The sequence below is a fragment of the Pongo pygmaeus genome, chromosome 14 (assembly GCF_028885625.2).
Source record: "Pongo pygmaeus isolate AG05252 chromosome 14, NHGRI_mPonPyg2-v2.0_pri, whole genome shotgun sequence".
Classification (NCBI taxonomy): domain Eukaryota; kingdom Metazoa; phylum Chordata; class Mammalia; order Primates; family Hominidae; genus Pongo; species Pongo pygmaeus.
Window position 1 is genome coordinate 79,059,693 of NC_072387.2, and position 17,690 is coordinate 79,077,382.

Genomic DNA, 17,690 nt, shown 5'->3' on the forward strand with positions numbered 1-17,690 from the left:
TGATAATGAATTAACAAGTAGGGATAGCAAGAATGCAAAAAACAAATTTAATTGACATTAAGATATCAATACATGAAATATATACCATGATGCACACAGATTAAGAACAATACAGAAGGCTGAATATTAAAGTTAACTCTCAGGAAAGGATAAAGACAAAAATATAAAATAAAACTTAATAATATGATAGATTAAGGAATATCAACATCTATGCAATGGAAGTCCCTGGAAGACGGAAGGAGGTAAAAATCAAAGGCTGAAACTTTACATTGGAAGATCAGCAATCTTAGGCCAAGGATGTTTACTGTATTTGAGTACGATACATAATGCCGAACTTCCTATGATTCAACTGATCATAAAGGAATATGACTGATTTTAAAGGAAGCACTCTGTCTCATTGGAGAATACAGATATCTTGTGCCCCCAACAACCTGGCTTTAACTGACTGAACCTTTTATTGGTATGTAAATCAAAGGCAGTCTTCTACAAGGGCATTGTCAGCCATCTTTCCTTCTCTCTTTCTTTCCTTTTCTCTCTCTTCCCTCATCAATCTGTGTATATTTAATTTCTTTAAATTTTACTTTGGATTGATGGTGGAGTAGACATGAATGCAAAATACAGTGCTGGGAATATGAACATTGAACAAGTATTAATTTTGCTTACCTGTGAATGTCTAAATCTGTGGATTTGCAATTAAACTCTGTTATCTGTCTAATACGTATATTCTAAATATAGGAAAGGAAGCACTTAGTCAATTTGCTGGCATATTTTAGATCTTCAAAAAAAAGTAATTTGTACTTCTCCTTACAATCCTCATAAGACAAAGTGTAAATTCAAGAACTGTTAGTCTTTATTAAATTGTTCTTTATAATACGTATATAGGACTTTACAATTTACAAAGTGATTTCATAGTCATTTTAGTTATTATATTTTTGTCTACTTAAAAACCTTGAATTGGTGGCAAATCACGAAACCAAGGCTGAGTTTAAATGCTGGCCCCAAATCATGCAAATAGAAAGTGATAAATTCAAGATGCACATCGAGATCTGAATCCAGGTATAGTTCTCTCTAGTTCCTGGTTACCCCATAGCAGGGAACAGATAAATCCTATCATAATGACTTATGGTGCCAGCAAATGTGTTGCTCTTTCTCTAAACCTTTATTGTCCTCTTCCCCACAGATTTTTCAAAGTGGAATCAATTAGGTGCAAAGACATAGATGTGCTTATTCAATAATGTGAGAGAAAGCTACCTGAAGTTTCACTCAACCCACATTAACTATTTTTCCCTCTGGGTTGCACTACTTTGGCCTTTCCATGTTACTTCATTTTTCCATATTCAACTGTACATATCGTATGATCTTTGAGGACAGCTTGAGGTCTACTTTGAGGATGGCTTGGAGTCTACTCTTTTAGAGAACTTTAATATGTATCTCAACAGTTTAAATTAAGATTAGTAAACACAGGAAGATGTCAAGAAATTTAAATAAAAAATATGCTTCAAATAAACCCATAATTTACTTAAAGATAATGATAATTGATGACACTGTCATAGTTTGGATGTTTGTCCCCCCAAAACTCATGTTGAAATTTGATCTCCAGTGTCGGATGTGGGGCCTACTGGGAGATGTTTGGATCATGGGAGCAGATCCCTCATGAATGGTTTGGTACTGTCCTCATGGTAATGAGGTCTTGGTCTATCAGTTCCCTCAAGAGCTGGTTGTTAAAAAGAGCCTGACACCTGCTCCCGTCTCTCTTGCTTCCTGTGTAACCATGTGATCTCTGAATGCATGGCCTCCCTTTGCCTTCTGTCATAAGTGGAAACGTTGAAACTTTCACTAAAGGCCCAATATTCCAGCTGGAAGAATAGTGAGCCAAGAAACTTTTCCATGTTAATTACCCAGGTTCAGATGTTCCTTTATCGCAACACAAATTTACTAAGACAGGCATCAATAATATATTTTACCATATAGTTACATTATCAATAACATGTTTCTAAAAGTAATATCAATAAAGTAAGAGATCTTACCTAGACCATGTCTATGTGTTGACATTGGTGGTAAGACAGTCCATGTCTTGGTTTTGGGATTGTAACATTCAACAGTGTTCAATGTCTTTAAGCCATCTCGACCTCCAATTACAAACAGTTTGTCATCAATAACAGCCACACCAAACTGCAACCTTCTGCCGTTCATCATCCCTGCCTGGATCCACAGATTTGTTCTCAGATCGTATTTCTCTATAGTTGTAGCTCCTGATAAAACATAAAATCAAAAAGTCACCAATTGCTATAAATCCAACAAACAGCCTGCCAAAGCAGGGTACAAATTAGGATGTGAAAACACTCTTGTCATATTCATTTAAAAAAAAAAAAAGTGGCAGGAAAACAAAAGGAGTAGTAATTCAACTACTTTATTTTCTCTTCTTGGCAGACATGAATGATCAAAATAGACACAAATGTTCATCTTGTTTGAATTACATAATGGTCTCATGCTAAACTACTGATTCTATAGAAACATTGGTGAGCATGACCCAGTTCTGTCAGTGGATTTTACAACTTCCCTCTATCACATTTGTCATTTAAAAATGTAGCGTAATACCAGCTTGAAAAATATTTATGAAAGCGCTTTTAAATAATGAAGCTATGCATGTTATTTGGATCATTTCTGAAAGTTAATTCAATAAACTATTACCATATTTTTCTTTAAATTTGTCATACGCCTTAAATAACTGAAGGTTTTAAAAATCAATTGTAAGATATATAAGTAAATATTTGCTATGCTTTTTAAACCAGCTTTTAAAAAATAATCTGGGAAATAGCTTAGGCTGGGCGCAATGGCTCACGCCTGTAATCCTAGCACTTTGGGAGGCTGAGATGGGCGGATCACAAGGTCTGGAGATCGAGACCATCCTGGCTAATTAACGGTGAAACCCTGTCTCTACTAAAAATACAAAAAAAAAAAAAAAAAAAAAAATTAGCCGGGCATGGTGGCAGGTGGCTGTAGTCCCAGTTACCCAGGAGGCTGAGGCAGGACAATGGCATGAACCTAGGAGGCAGAGCTTGCAGTGAGCAGAGATGACGCCACTGCACTCCAGCCTGGGCAACAGAGCGAGACTCTGTCTCAAAAAAAAAAAAAAAAAAATCTAGGGAATAGCTTAAAAGAATTTTAAGAAATGATCTTCTATCCTGAACAATCATGTTAGAATCTCTAAATAATATAGCTTATATTTCTTAAAAGCTTTTTACATATAAGTTTGAGAAATGCAATAACTCTGACTAATAGAAATTGAAAGAAGAAGCTAAATTGCTGGTGAGATTTGTTTTAATGGGTTTAATTACCCAATTCTCATTAAAAATGCCTGTGTAGAACAAGCTCCCAAATGTTTATATGATATAATATAAGCTAACAGACACTGATCTTGAAGTAGTGTTTGACTTAATGTTCAGATTCACCTTCACCAATGTTACACCTTCAATCATGAAACATTTCTACAAAGCAAATTAACATTCTTGTGTACTTTCACTTAAGCACTGATGATCTATTTTACCTGTAATAAAAGTTTGCAAATCTAGGGAATATATTCCTCTGGGGACTCATTTACTCTTTAGAACCGAACTAGTAATGAACTAAATGAACATAAACACTTTCATAACAGAAGTTTTGCTAATTAAAGTAAAAATGATACAATTTATGCTCAATTTTTACTTAAAGGTAATAGCAATAATTAGATATCTCAAATCTGCTTTCTGATATTGCTAAAAATATAGGTTCATTCCAATATATAATTTTGAAGTATTAGGAAATTATTGTTATTGTTAGGATAAAAATAAATTGCAATGTTCACAAAAGCTATTCAATAGTGTTTATTAACATGTATAATATTTTAAACAAATGTATTTATTTTATATTTTAATATATTTATTATATTGTATATTGAATGTTTTATTCATTTGCCTTCAAATCAAAATTCTAAAGCAAACTACATAGTTGAATAACTTCAAAGTCATCTGGATTCTGAAAACTTGATAACTTTTATATCATATGAATGCATAACTAAAAATTAAGAGTTGTACACAGGTGGCCTGGTGCGTGGCTCACGCCTGTAATTCCAGCACTTGGGGAGGCCAAGGAAGGTGATTCATCTGAGGTCAGGAGATTGAGACCAGCCTGGCCTCAAACTCTGTTGAAACCCCATCTCTACTAAAAATACAAAAAATAAAAATAAAAATAAAAAAATAGCCGGGCATGGTGGCTCATGCCTGTAGTCTCAGCTACTCAGGAGGCTAAGGCAAGAGAATCCGTTGAACCTGGGAGGCAGAGGTTGCAGTGAGTCCAGCCTGGGCAACAGAGTAAGACTCAGTTGCATAAAGAAAAAAAAATTGTTTACACAGATATCTGTCTCTTGTGACTCTATTTGACCGATGATGGCAGAAGAAAGTGATCTAATCCTAATTAACACAATCTCATTAGGCTCATATTTTCTCGTATGAGTGGACAAGGAAGAAAGTATTTGAACAACTGTACTTCCCACAGACTCCAAAGCCTTGCTCAAAACATTTGCAGGGAATTTGAGGTCCAGTTACCCTCCTCAGAGGAAACAGTTAGGAATGAGTGAAATTAAGACTTCTGAGTAAGCAAAGGAGTTGCGATTCAAAAAGGAAAAGTCAGGAATTGATTTGGATTTCAAAGCCTCATTCAAATGAGCTAGATAAGTCTTAAGTCTCAATACATGACAGGATTTTTAACCGTTACAGTTTTTCCTGTAACTTCAGTCTTCAAAAGTGACCTACTCACTTATCCTAGTAGCTACAGCAGAAATAGGAGCTTATTTCCATCTTCATTTTTCAAATTAGAATTTATATTAATTTACTATGGCTACTGTTAAAAATATTTCCAATTTAGTGACAAATAACACAGATTCGTTATCTTATAGTTCAGGAGGTCAGAAATCTGAAATAGTTATTTCTGCACTAAAATCAAAATGCTGCCATGGCTCCGTTCCTTTCTGGAGGCTGCAGGAGAAAATCAGTTCTCTTGCCTTTTCTATCTTCTAGAACAGGGGTCCCCAACTTCCAGGACGTGGACCAGTAGTGGTCCGTGGTCTGTTAGGAACCAGGATGCACAGCAGGAGGTGAGCAGCACCCTGAGCTCCACCTTCTGTCAGACCAGCTGTGGCATTAGATTCTCATAGGAGTGCAAACCCTATTGTGAACTGTGTATGGGAGGGATCTAGGTTGCTCATACCGTATGAGAATCTAATGCCTGATGACTGGAGGTGGAACAATTTCACCCTGAAACCAACCCCCACTCTCTGACCCCTGTCCATGGAAAAATGTTCTTCCACCAAACTAGTCCCTGGTGCCCAAAAAGTTGGGGACTGCTATTCTAGAGGCCACTACATTCCTTGTTACTCCATCTTCTATCCCCAAAGTCAGCAACATTGCATTTCTCTGACATTGACCCTTGTGATTACAATGGGCTCATACCAGTTTAATCAGACATAATGTAGAATAATCTGTTTATGTTAAATTCAGCTGCTTAACAACTTTAATTCCTTCACAAGCTTTATCCCACTCTTTCTGTGTAACATAACATATTCACAGGTTCCAGGGTTTAGGATATGGACATTTTTCTGGGCAGGGTGGGGGGAGGTGCATTATTCAGCTTACCTCAGAAACCAAGGCCTATTTATACTCCAGTCTTCAATCTTGCTTAGTTATATAAAGTTAAGCAATACAAAATGAAAAAGGATATTTTACGTTTGTAGAGCTTACTCATACTAGCCAATACAATTGATTTTCTTATTCAAATGTCAGCAGGTATTGTAAATGTTTTATCTTCTTAAGAATAATAAAATTAAGGTACGCTTTCTCTTTTTAATGAAAATTATTAATAATAATATCCTTTATGGAATTTTCTCACCAATGTACTTTATTAGCTTTCAATCTAAGCCACCTAATTCTATAATTATTATTAATTTATCAATTTGTGAGTTCTGTTGTTTTCTTTCGTTTATAAGACTGTATGTATTCCCCTGGCTATTTTCTGAGTCAGAAGAAAAGGACAGTCAGTCGTGAGTAATTTTAGCCTTTGTTGTCCCTTAGAGAAAAACCAATATTTATCATAATATAGATTACAAACAGAATACAAGTTAGAGTGGACTGCTGCAATGCTATGTAATAAACTTGGAAGGGATTCAAAATGAAAGTTTACTTTAAGACATAATTATTTTGGGGTTACTCTGTTAATGAAGCCATCACTGGTATCTCAAATACCTACAAGGTGAAGGCGAATTACTCTGTGCGTAGAATATACATTATTCGGGTGACTACCTAAAGCCCTGAATGGACCACAATGCAATCCATGCTTGTAACAAAATTGCACATATATACCCCATAAATTTATTTAAAATATAATGAAATGTGGGACTGCAGGCATGACAGAGTCCTGACCACTTCTGTTAACTGAAGAATGCCCACTCTACCAAAAAATAACAATCGCTACTTCGTTGTTGCCATTGGAAATTCTGGCTGAGTATTACCAGGCTTTTTGACTTATTAAGAGGAGGCAGAAATCTGTATTTTTAAAATGTGCAATCTCCAAACAATAAACATATATAATAATTTAAATAATGTTTAAGTACATAAAAACAAGCACATGGCCACATCTGCCATAGAGAACTATTATTAGAAGTGGTTATATCCACATTGTTTTTTCTCTTAAACTCAAGACTGCTGCCATTACAAACATATCAAGGTTGCATTTAGCTTTAGTAGGAAATTATGTTGTCATTCTGTGAGCTTTTGTACAGTAATAATATTATTTTATAAAACGTATACTATAATAAAATCTAAAAGAATCATAAAGTATCTTAACCTAATGTACTTACATAATTCAAAGGTGAATCTCATTCATCATATATAGAAAATCTGAAATAATATTAGATAGAAATTTTTCTCACTATTTGATATAAGACAACATATATTTATGTCCAATTTTATAAATGATAATTTATTATAGACTATATGTTAGTTGAGAGATAGGTGTGTAGCATTTGTAGTAATATCAAATTTTGGTACTGAGTTATTAGAAATAATTCCTACAATGCCCATTGATTATTTTCTTTTTATTATTTTTTAATTTTACTTTAAGTTCTGGGATACACGAAAGAACATGCAGGTTTATTACATAGGTATACATATGCCATGGTGGTTTGCTGCACTCATCAACCCATCATCTAGATTTTAAGCCCCACATGCATTAAGTATTTGTCCCCTTTCCCCCCTAACCCCCGACAGGCCCTATTGTGTAATGTTCCCCTCCCTGTGTCCATGTGTTCTCATTGTTCAACTCCCACTTATGAGTGAGAACATGCAGTGTTTGATTTTCTGTTCCTGTGTTAGTTTGCTGAGAATGATGGTTTCCAGCTTCATCCATGTCCCTGCAAAGGACATGAACTCATTCCTTTTTATGGCTGCATAGTATTCCATGGTGTATATGTGCCCCATTTTCTTTATCCAGTCTATCATTGGTAAGTATTTGGGTTGGTTCCAAATCTTTGCTATTGTAAATAGCACTGCAATAAACATATGTATCCATGTGTCTTTAAAGTGAAATGATTTATAATCCTTTGGGTATATACCCAAGAACTCCCACTATTGAGTGAGATTCTCAAAGTGGGGGGGATAAGGGAGGAGACCATCCCTCATATTGTCTTATGCCCAATTTCTGCCTCCATAGAGAAAAGAAGTAAAAACTAAAAGGCAGAAATGAAATCCACAAGCAGACAGCCTGGCACCACACCCTGGGCCTGGTAGTTAAAGATCGACCCCTGACCTAATCAGTTATGTTATCTATAGATTAGATTACAGACATTGTATAGAAAAGCACTGTGAAAATCCCTGTTCTGTTTTGTTCCGATCTAATTACTGGTGCATGCAGCCCCCAGTCACGTACCCCCTGCTTGCTCAATCGATCAGGACCCTCTCACGCACACCCCCATAGAGTTGTGAGCCCTTAAAAAGGACAGAAACTGCTCACTTAGGGAGCTCGGCTCTTGAGACAGGAGTCTTGCCGATGCTCCCGGCTGAATAAACCGCTTCCTTCTTTAACTCGGTGTCTGAGGGGTTTTGTCTGTGGCTTGTCCTGCTACATTTCTGGGTTCCTACAATGTCCATTGGTTATTTTCTATAAAAAGTATTTATAAGGCTGGTCTGAGTGCAATTGCATTTACAACTAATCGATCATAACCAATTACAGATTTCTTTGTTCATTCTCCATTCCCACTGCTTCACTCGACTAGCCTTAAACAGAAGTATTCATATAACCAAGAGAATTCATGATACATATATTATTAAGAGCTACTTGACACTTTAGGGACATTTTAATTGAAATATTATTCTTAAATAAATATTGAGTAAAGGTGTTTTGTGCAGGGAGTTTTAAATAAGATATTAATAAATAATATTTAGTGAATACTTCCTTTGCTCTAAGAGCTTTACCTACATTACTACATTTCATTTTATAAAAGCCTGATGAGATACATATTATTATTGTGTCAATTTTTACATAGAAAAAAAATTACAGAAAACTTTAATTACTTGCACAGCATCTCTCGGTTAACACCTGGTACATCCACAATATTAACCTGGCTCTAGAGCCCACTCTGAGAAACACTTCTTTTTGTGACTTCATCACAGATGTAAAAAGAGTTAATTGCAATTAATATATGCAGTGGGTAGAATTTTAAAAATTTCCCTTTCTGAGATTGCATGACCTATTTTCCAGAACCTGTGCATATGTTGAAATATCAGTCCATGAACTGCTACACTATATAGCATTGTTGACTTTACAATAAGAATAATATCTCGCTGGCCCTGATGACGTGATCCCCTGAAAGTGAGACATTTTTTTTTCAGGCTAGTGGTAGAAGGGGAAGGAGAGCTTTCTCCAGTTAGTGGTAGAAGGGAAAATCAGACAGTTTGAAGCATGAGCAGGACTTGACTTACTGTTCCTGGCTTGAAGATGGTTCATATAAGAAGGAATGCAAGTGGTCTCTAGAAGCTGAGAGTGATTCTGACCTGACAACCAGCAAGAAAACAGTACCTCAGTTCTACAACCACAAGGAATACATTTTGTCAACAATCAAAATAAATTTGGAAAAGCTCCAGATAAGAGTATAGCCTAGCTAACACCTTGATTTCAGCCTTTTGTGATCTTGAGCAGAGAATTCAGACCTGCCACCCCAGGCTTCGAACCTACAGAACTCTGAGGTAATAGATGGCAGTTGTTTTAAGTCACTTTTTCTGTGGTAATTTGTTACAGCAGCAGTACAGTTTAGTTCTTTCAAATGTGCATTTTTACTATTTATAAAGTTTTGGTTTTTCAAGTTCAATAATTTAACCAGAAGATATTATATGTAATACATTAAATACAAAACTACTTTCCTCATGACAAAACAAACAATAGACTCCTTTCTCAAAATATAAAACTGAGAAAAAATGGTCAAGATGTTATCCAAAGTGCAGTTCTGGGTCTCTCTGGAGATATTCACTTATATAGACAAATACATATTTTTTTGTGGGGGGAAATAGTAATTAATGTTTGTATACTCTAGTTAGGCAATACAGACAGCAGAATTTGTTCCTACATCTATAATTCAAGCAAATAGCAACCTCACTTATCTTGCATACAGCACAGAATTCAGTGATAAAAAGTTTTCTGAACTGACAAAAGAGATGTCACAAAAAAGCTCCTAAAAAGAAAATAAAGCTCTCTTATTCAACTCACCAGAGAGATCTTTACCTGTTCTCACAATGACTTTTTACTGCAATTTTAATGCAATATTAGTAACTGGACTTCCAAGCCATTTTACAAACTCATAAAGTAGAATGATTTAGGACAATTTAAAGCAGCAATGGGTGGCAGTGAGAAAATAACCAGGAAAAAAGAATGCATCAACTTAAATAGAACAATCATTTATGGTTATTAAACAACAGCAACAAACGATAAAACCCATATTATATAATACCTAAAGGACAGCTTGGCCTAACACTTTGGTGACCTTGATGCCATCAAATTATTAAGAAAAAGTTGTTATGTTTGATGTATTGTCTTTTAAAAAGCAGGAAATAGAAATAGTGAGACGCATTTTGGAATAGTTTAAAATCAAAAATTTTTTTATGATCCATAAAACATAAGACTTCGAGCTTTAAAAAATATCATTATAAAGAATTACTTATTTTTTCAATGTTTTATAGTATAAGCATTTCATTGACTTTCATGTATTCATATTTCTATGGAAAATAAAGCTTTAGGATAACATTTTTATACTTATATAAAAGGTATCATTGCAGGAGAAATATTTTTCCAGCACAAATAAAAGTCTTTATTTTTTAAGTAATTTGTTATATAAGAGTGGCTTTGAAAACATCTCTAAATCATTATAATAATTCCAAATGTGCCAAATAAGCAACCAAAATATTCCATATCAATCCCTGATAAATGCTAGATGTTGAAGTAGATCTATAAATTTTGAAAATCCAGCATTTTGCTTGCTATTAAACTAATCTCATTGAAATGAGGAAGTACAAAAAGAAGTCTACTTCTTGGCTCATAACCAAGGAAATGAAGAATATAAAACACATTTCTATTGTATGTATTACATGTAATAGTTCACCTTAATAACTAATAATTTTTACCTTTAAAATCTTAGAAAAAATAAAACACTTCTGGAAGTAGGTAAATCAGAAAAGCAGAATACAAGTCAATACAATATTTAAATAAAAATTAAAACCATTTACATAGTGGAAAGAAGATAATAACCTATTTAGGGTAGCACCATTAAGAGCAAATAATCTAAAAATAAAATTAGCAAGGTCAGTACCAGCTCCAGATGAAAAAAAACAAAAACAAAAACAAAACAACAATAAAATTCTGTTGAGAGATGTTTGTTGAATAAATGGAAAAAAATAAAAACAAAACTACACTGATTCTGAAAGATATTACTTATTTCATAATTTATTATATAACATTTAATATATTAATAATGATATTTGTGCAAGGAATTTATAAAATTATACTGGCATTTCTTTGGAAACTTAACTGTACAATACTAGGAAGTAAATTATTTAAAACCAGACAATTTCTAATAGGATGCTCAAGGAGAAAAAACCCTATCAGATATTAAAAAGTATAGAACTATAGAGTTTTCTTTAAACAAAATTACTGATGGAGAATAGCCACATTAATGAATCTGACAGAAAGCCAGAAATAACCCTAATACATATGAGTGTTTTTAATGTAATAAAAGTGGTTATACACATCAATGGAAAACATCTTATTATATAAAAAACTAAGATAATTTGTTATTCTTTTGAGAAAAATAAGTAAATCTTGATTCCTACCTTACTCCTTACACCAGAATGAATTTCAGATGAATTGATTACTCAAGCACAGTTCACATGGCCACAACTTGATAAATGTTTGTTTCTGTTCTCTGGGTCCACATATATTAACCAAGACAGAGTTTAAGTTACCTTCCAGGATAATAGTCACAGTCTAATAAAACCTTAAGAGAACTACAGATCAAGATGGCTGACTAGACTCAAGTAGCATGTACCTCCTCCACAGAGACAAACCAGAGTAACAAGTACATACTCACACTGTACAGGTCATCTAGGAGAGAACACTTGGATTCATCAGAGAAGAGATGGGAAGTGCCAGAGGTAAGTAAAGATAGTGTTCTAGGCAGCTTACCCAGCTGGGAACAGACTGACAGTAGAAACCAACTGAGATCCTGGACGTGGGGAAACAGTAAGATAGAAACCCACAGAGCTCAGAAATCGGCTTTAACAATCTGGGCCATGGAAGAATCCCTTGACCAACCACTAGGGCCTCATGTCTGATACATGGAGCTGCCTAAAGATTCTCAGAAATGTTGCTCCAGAAAGGCAACCCACACAGAAACTCAGAGGCATTTGAGCCTGGAGTAACCTCAGTGGGAAGCCATTTTGAGAGTGCAGATACTGGGGACCTACAGGCATGGCTATAGCCACTGCAATGATCCAAGGAGGAACAGGGGAGAATAAGCACACCCACGCAACCTCTGGTAGGGTACTTGCCACTCTGCTACAAGTTGCTGATCAGATTAAGACACAGGTAGACCATGTACTCCACAGCTTCTTGTTCACGCTACATGCCTTGGTGGTGCTCTGACCCTGTCTAGTTCCAGGCCCAAGATGTCATTCTGGGAGTTTAATACTGGGCCGAGCCTTGCCTTTGGCCTGAGTTCAGGCTGACATGAGTGCAACTGTCACCTGATCAAGGACTGACAAAGAAACCATGTCATCCCATGCATATCTAGGACAATACTCACTGCTCTGCAAGGGGCTGATGTGAGATCCAGTTGTAATTGGACTGCACTCCCCATGGCTTCTTGTTCACACTGCTTGGTTGGATGGTGCCCTACCCTCTCCAGGCCCAAGATACCATTTTAAGAGTTTAATGCTGGACCGAGCCCACCCTCGGCCTGAGCTTGGGATGATATGGCAGCAGCTGCTGCCTAGCCAAGAAGGGACAGGGAAATAAGGCCATCCTAGGTATGCTTAGGACACTACCCACTGCTCTGCCGGGAGGGTAATTTTCTCCCTTCTCTGTTGCTTCTGCTCCCACTGCTACCTATTGCCTCTTACTCTTCAGGACCACCTACTAGACTGCTATTGTTAGACTGAGACATGAGCAAACCACACTCCCCATGTAGTTCACCTGAGAGGGGCCCCACTCTCTCCAATTATAATCCCACACCCGGCACCATTCTGAGTGTTTAGAGATGTTGTTTGGTGACTGGTGGCAATGGCAGGCATTTTATTCTCAAGACTAAAGAGACTGGAGAGCTTGCTCTGGAATGGGGAGAAGGACTTCCAGAGCTCCAATGAGTGGTGTGTGTGGAGAGTGCCCCAGCAGTTGGCACTGGAATTAGACTCTCTCCCATTACAGGACTGGAGTGCGAGGAGTGTTGCTGAAGCTGAGGTTTCTTGCAGACGGCAAGACTGCAGCCAGGGCAGCTTTGGAACCTGAATCCTGTCTGTGTGGGTCATTGCTGGGTGCCCCAGCCTGCTCTTTTGGTCACTTGGGGGACAGTGCTCCTTAGCTCTGAAGAATAAGAAGGAGGCAGATGTCACTCTCCTGGAGATCTAAACCTTTGTGTGGTTTGCCCCTAAGGGAGGATAGAGTGCAGCCACTCAAAGTCCACCACGGGTTAGTGAAAATGCAAGTATAACACCAGCTGCTGAAGGGAACACCACCGAAACCCAGGAGTGGATATGGAAGGTGGGTCACCTCTCCCCCCCTGACACTCCACCTCAGTGTACTGCTGCAGACTCAGCAGTGGCTCTTCCCACTGGGCCCAGGAAGTGTGGGTTGAAAGAGACTGTTTCTTGGGCTTCTTTAGCAGCTCTACCCTGACTAAAGGCAAACATATCTTGAGGAAGGGTGCTTTTCTTCCTTCTCTGTTGCTTCTGTTCCCACCGCTACCTACTGCCTCTTACTCTTAAGGACCACCTAGTAGACTCAGCCTGAATTACATCACCAGACAAAATTACATTACTACAACCAACAACATCTTAGAAAGCCACTACACAAACCTTTCTGCAACTAAGGAACCCCTACAGAGGCCTGGCACTCTGAAAGCACCCAGAAATGAAGTCAATAAATGAAACATCATATATGCCACAGTCATATCCCCAAGGTAGAAAATAGAATAAAAAATCAAAAAGCCACATCTAAATGATAGCAAATTGAAAAAAAAAATACAAAGTGTCAGCTCTCAGAAGAGAAACAACCAGCACAAAAACTCCAGCAATACAAAAAGCCAGTGTTTTGTCACCTCCAGAGGATTTCAGTAGTTTCCAAGCAATGGATCCTAACCAGAATGAAATGTCTGTAATGACAGATATAGAATTAAGAATATGGATGGCAAAAAAACTCAATAAGATCTTAGAGAAAGTTGAAATTCAACACAAAGGAGCTAGAAAATAATTCAAAATTTAAAAGATGACATAGTTGTATTGGAAAGAACCAAACAGATTTTCTGCAATTAAAAAGTTTACTACAAAAATTTCAAAATACAATTGGAAGCCTTAACAGCAGACTAGACCAAGCAGAAAAAAGAATTTCAGAGATCAAAGACTAATCCTTTAAATCTACCTAGTCAGACAAAAATAAAGTAAAAAGAATTTCAAAACATGACCAAATCCTTCAAGAAATACGGGATCATGTAAAACAACAAAATCTACGATATTAGCATACCTGAGAGAGAAGAGGAAGCAAGCAACTTGGAAGACATATTTGAGGATATAACTCGGGAATATTTCCCCAATCTTCCTGAAGAGGTAGACATGCAAATGCAAGAAATCCAGAGAACTCCTGCAAGATACTATCTAAGACTGTAAGTCCCAAGGCACATAGTCATCAGACTATGCAAGGTCAATGCAAAAGAAAAAAATGTTGAAGGCAACTAAGAAGAAGGGTCATATTACCTGTAAAGGGAAACCTGTCAGACTAACAACATATTTCTCAGCAGAAATCTTACAAGCCAAAAGATATTGAGGGCCCATTTTTAGCATTCTTAAAGCAAAGAAATGCCTTCCAAGAATTTCATATTCTCCCAAACAAAGCTTCATAAATAAAGGAGAGATAAAGTCTTTCCCAGTCAAGCAATCAATAAGAGAATTAATCAGCACCAGATTGCTCTATGAGAGATGCTTAAGGGAATTCTAGACGTGGAAATGAAAGAATTATACTTGCTATCACAAAAGCACACAGCCCATAGACCCTATAAAGCAACTACACAACTGAGACTACAAAGGAACTAGCTAACACCATGACAGGGATAAAATCTCAAATATCAATATTAACATTGCACATAAACAGTCTAAACACTCAATTTAAAAGACATAGAGAGATAAATTGGATTTAAAAAAAAAACAACAAAAAACAAGACCCATCCTTCCACTGTCTTCCAGAGACCCATCTGATGTGTAATGAGACCCATAGGCTCAAAGTAAAGGGATAAAGAAAGATGTACCGTGCAAATGGAAAAAAAAAAAAAAAAAAAAAGAGCAGGATCACTATTCTTTTATCAGATAAAATAGAGTTTAACAACAGAAAACAGGAAAATGAAGGGCATTAGATAATGATAAAGGGTTCAATTTAAGTAGAAGACTCAACTATTCTAAATATATATGCCCCCAACATTAAAGTACCCAGATTTATAAAACAATTAATTCTAGACCTAAGAAAAGACTTTGACAGCCACAAAGTAATAGTGGCAGACTGCAACACCTTACTGATGGCATTAGACAGATCGTTGAGGCAGAAGACGAACGAAGAAATTCTGGACTTAAATTCAACACTTGAACAATTGGATTTAATAGACATTTACAGAATACTCTACCCAACAGCCACAGAATATATATTCCTCTTGTCTTCATATGAAACATATGCTAAAATTTACCACATGCTTAGCCATAAAGCAAGTATTGATAAATTAAAAACAAATTTTAATTATATGAAGTATCTTCTTGGATCACAGTGGAATAAAAACAGACATAAACACTGGGAGAGTTCTCAAACCATACGAATACATGTATTTTAAACAACTTGCCCCTGAATGACTTTTGGTTAAAAAACAAAATTAGGGTAGAAATTAATTTTTTAAAAAGCAAGTGAAAATAGAGACAACATTCCACAACCTCTGAGGTGCGGCAAAAGCAAGGATAACAGCAGAGTTTATAGTGCTGAACATCTACATCAAGAAGATAGAAATATCTCAAATTAGCAACCTAACCGAACACCCAAAGGAACTAGAAAAACAAGAACAAACGAAACAAAGCTAGCAGAATAAAATAAATAATTAAAATCAGAAAACAACTAAATGAAATTGAACTGTACAAAGAATCAATGAAACTAAAAGTTGGTTAACAGAAAAAAAAGAGAGAGGATCCAATCAAACACAGTCAGAAATGACAAAGTTGACATCACAGCCAATTCCATATGAATACAAAGGCTCCTCAGAGAGTGCTATGAACACCTCTATGCACACAAACAAGAAAATCTGTAAGAAACAGATAAATTTGTGGAAACACTACCTCCCAAGACTGAGCTAGGAAGAAACATTAATCCAGAACAGACTAAGTAATGAAACTGAATCAGTATTAAGAAACCTATCAAATAAAAAAAGTCCTATACCAGATGGATTCACAGCAGAATTCTATCAGACATACAAAGAAGAGCTGGTACCAATCTTACTGAAACAATTCCAAAAAATCAAGGAGGGGGGCCTCCTCCCTAACTCATTTTAGGAAACCCATGTCATCCTGATAGCAAAATCTGGTAAAGACACAACAGTAACAACAATGAAACTACAGGCTAATACACCTGATGAGCACAGACACAAAAATCCTCAACAAAATACTAGCAAATCTGAATCCAGCACCAGACCCAAAAGTTAATTCATCACAGTTAAGTAGGTTTTATTGCTGGGATACAAGGATAATTTAACACATGCTTATCAATAAATGTGATTCACCACATAAACAGAATTAAAACCAATAACCATATGGTCATCATAATAGATTGAAAAAAAAAGCATTAGATAAAATCCAACATCCCTTCCTGATAACAATCCTAAACAAAGTAGGCATTGAAGGAATATATCTCAAAATAATAAAAGCCACCTAAGACAAACACACTGAATATGCAAAAGCTTAAAGCATTCTTCGTAAAACCTGGATCAAGACAAGGATGTTCACTATAAATCCTCTATTCAACACAATACTGGAAGTCCTGGCTAGAGCAGTTAGGCAAGTTACAGAAATAAAAGACATCCAAGTAAGAAAAAAAAGTCATATTATCTCTCGTCACTGACGATATGATTCTATGCTTAGAAAACCATAAAGATTCTATCAAAAGACCCTAGACTTATCATTTTTTATTGTGTCTATTTGATTCTTCTCTCTTTTCTTCTTTATTAGTCTTGCTAGTGGTCTATCAATTTTGTTGATCTTTTCAAAAAACCAGCTCCTGGATTCATTGATTTTTTGAAGGGTTTCTTGTGTCTCTATCTCCTTCAGTTCTGCTCTGATCTTAGTTATTTCTTGCCTTCTGCTAGCTTTCGAATGTGTTTGCTCTTGCTTCTCTAGTTCTTTTAATTGTGATGTTAGGGTGTCAATTTTGGATCTTGTGGGCATTTAGTGCTGTAAATTTCCCTCTACACACTGCTTTAAATGTGTCCCAGAGATTCTGATATGTTATGTCTTTGTTCTCGTCGGTTTCAAAGAACATCTTTATTTCTGCCTTCATTTCGTTATGTACCCAGTAGTCATCCAGGAACAGGCTGTTCAGTTTCCATGTAGTTGAGCGGTTTTGAGTGAGTTTCTTAATCCTGAGTTCTAGTTTGATTGCACTGTGGTCTGAGAGACAGTTTGCTATAATTTCTGTTGTTTTACTTCCTTACACCTTATACAAAAATTAATTCAAGATGGATTAAAGACTTAAGTGTTAGACCTAAAACCCTCAAAACCCTAGAAGAAAACCTAGGCAATACTATTCAGGGCATAGGCGTGGGCAAGGACTTCATGTCTAAAACACCAAAAGCAATGGCAACAAAAGCCAAAATTGACAAATGGGAT

At 36.1% G+C, this 17,690-nt stretch overlaps 1 protein-coding gene across 2 annotated transcripts in view; it reads right to left on the minus strand.

Annotated features, from left to right (window-relative positions):
• Window positions 1-17,690, minus strand: part of KLHL1 (kelch like family member 1) — a 416,652-nt gene that overhangs the window by 97,319 nt on the left and 301,643 nt on the right. For both annotated transcript variants that reach the window (XM_054446371.2, XM_054446370.2), the window contains one exon: window positions 2,028-2,252. In XM_054446371.2, the coding sequence (XP_054302346.2) occupies window positions 2,028-2,252 (225 nt within the window). The remainder of the gene's footprint in view (window positions 1-2,027; window positions 2,253-17,690) is intronic.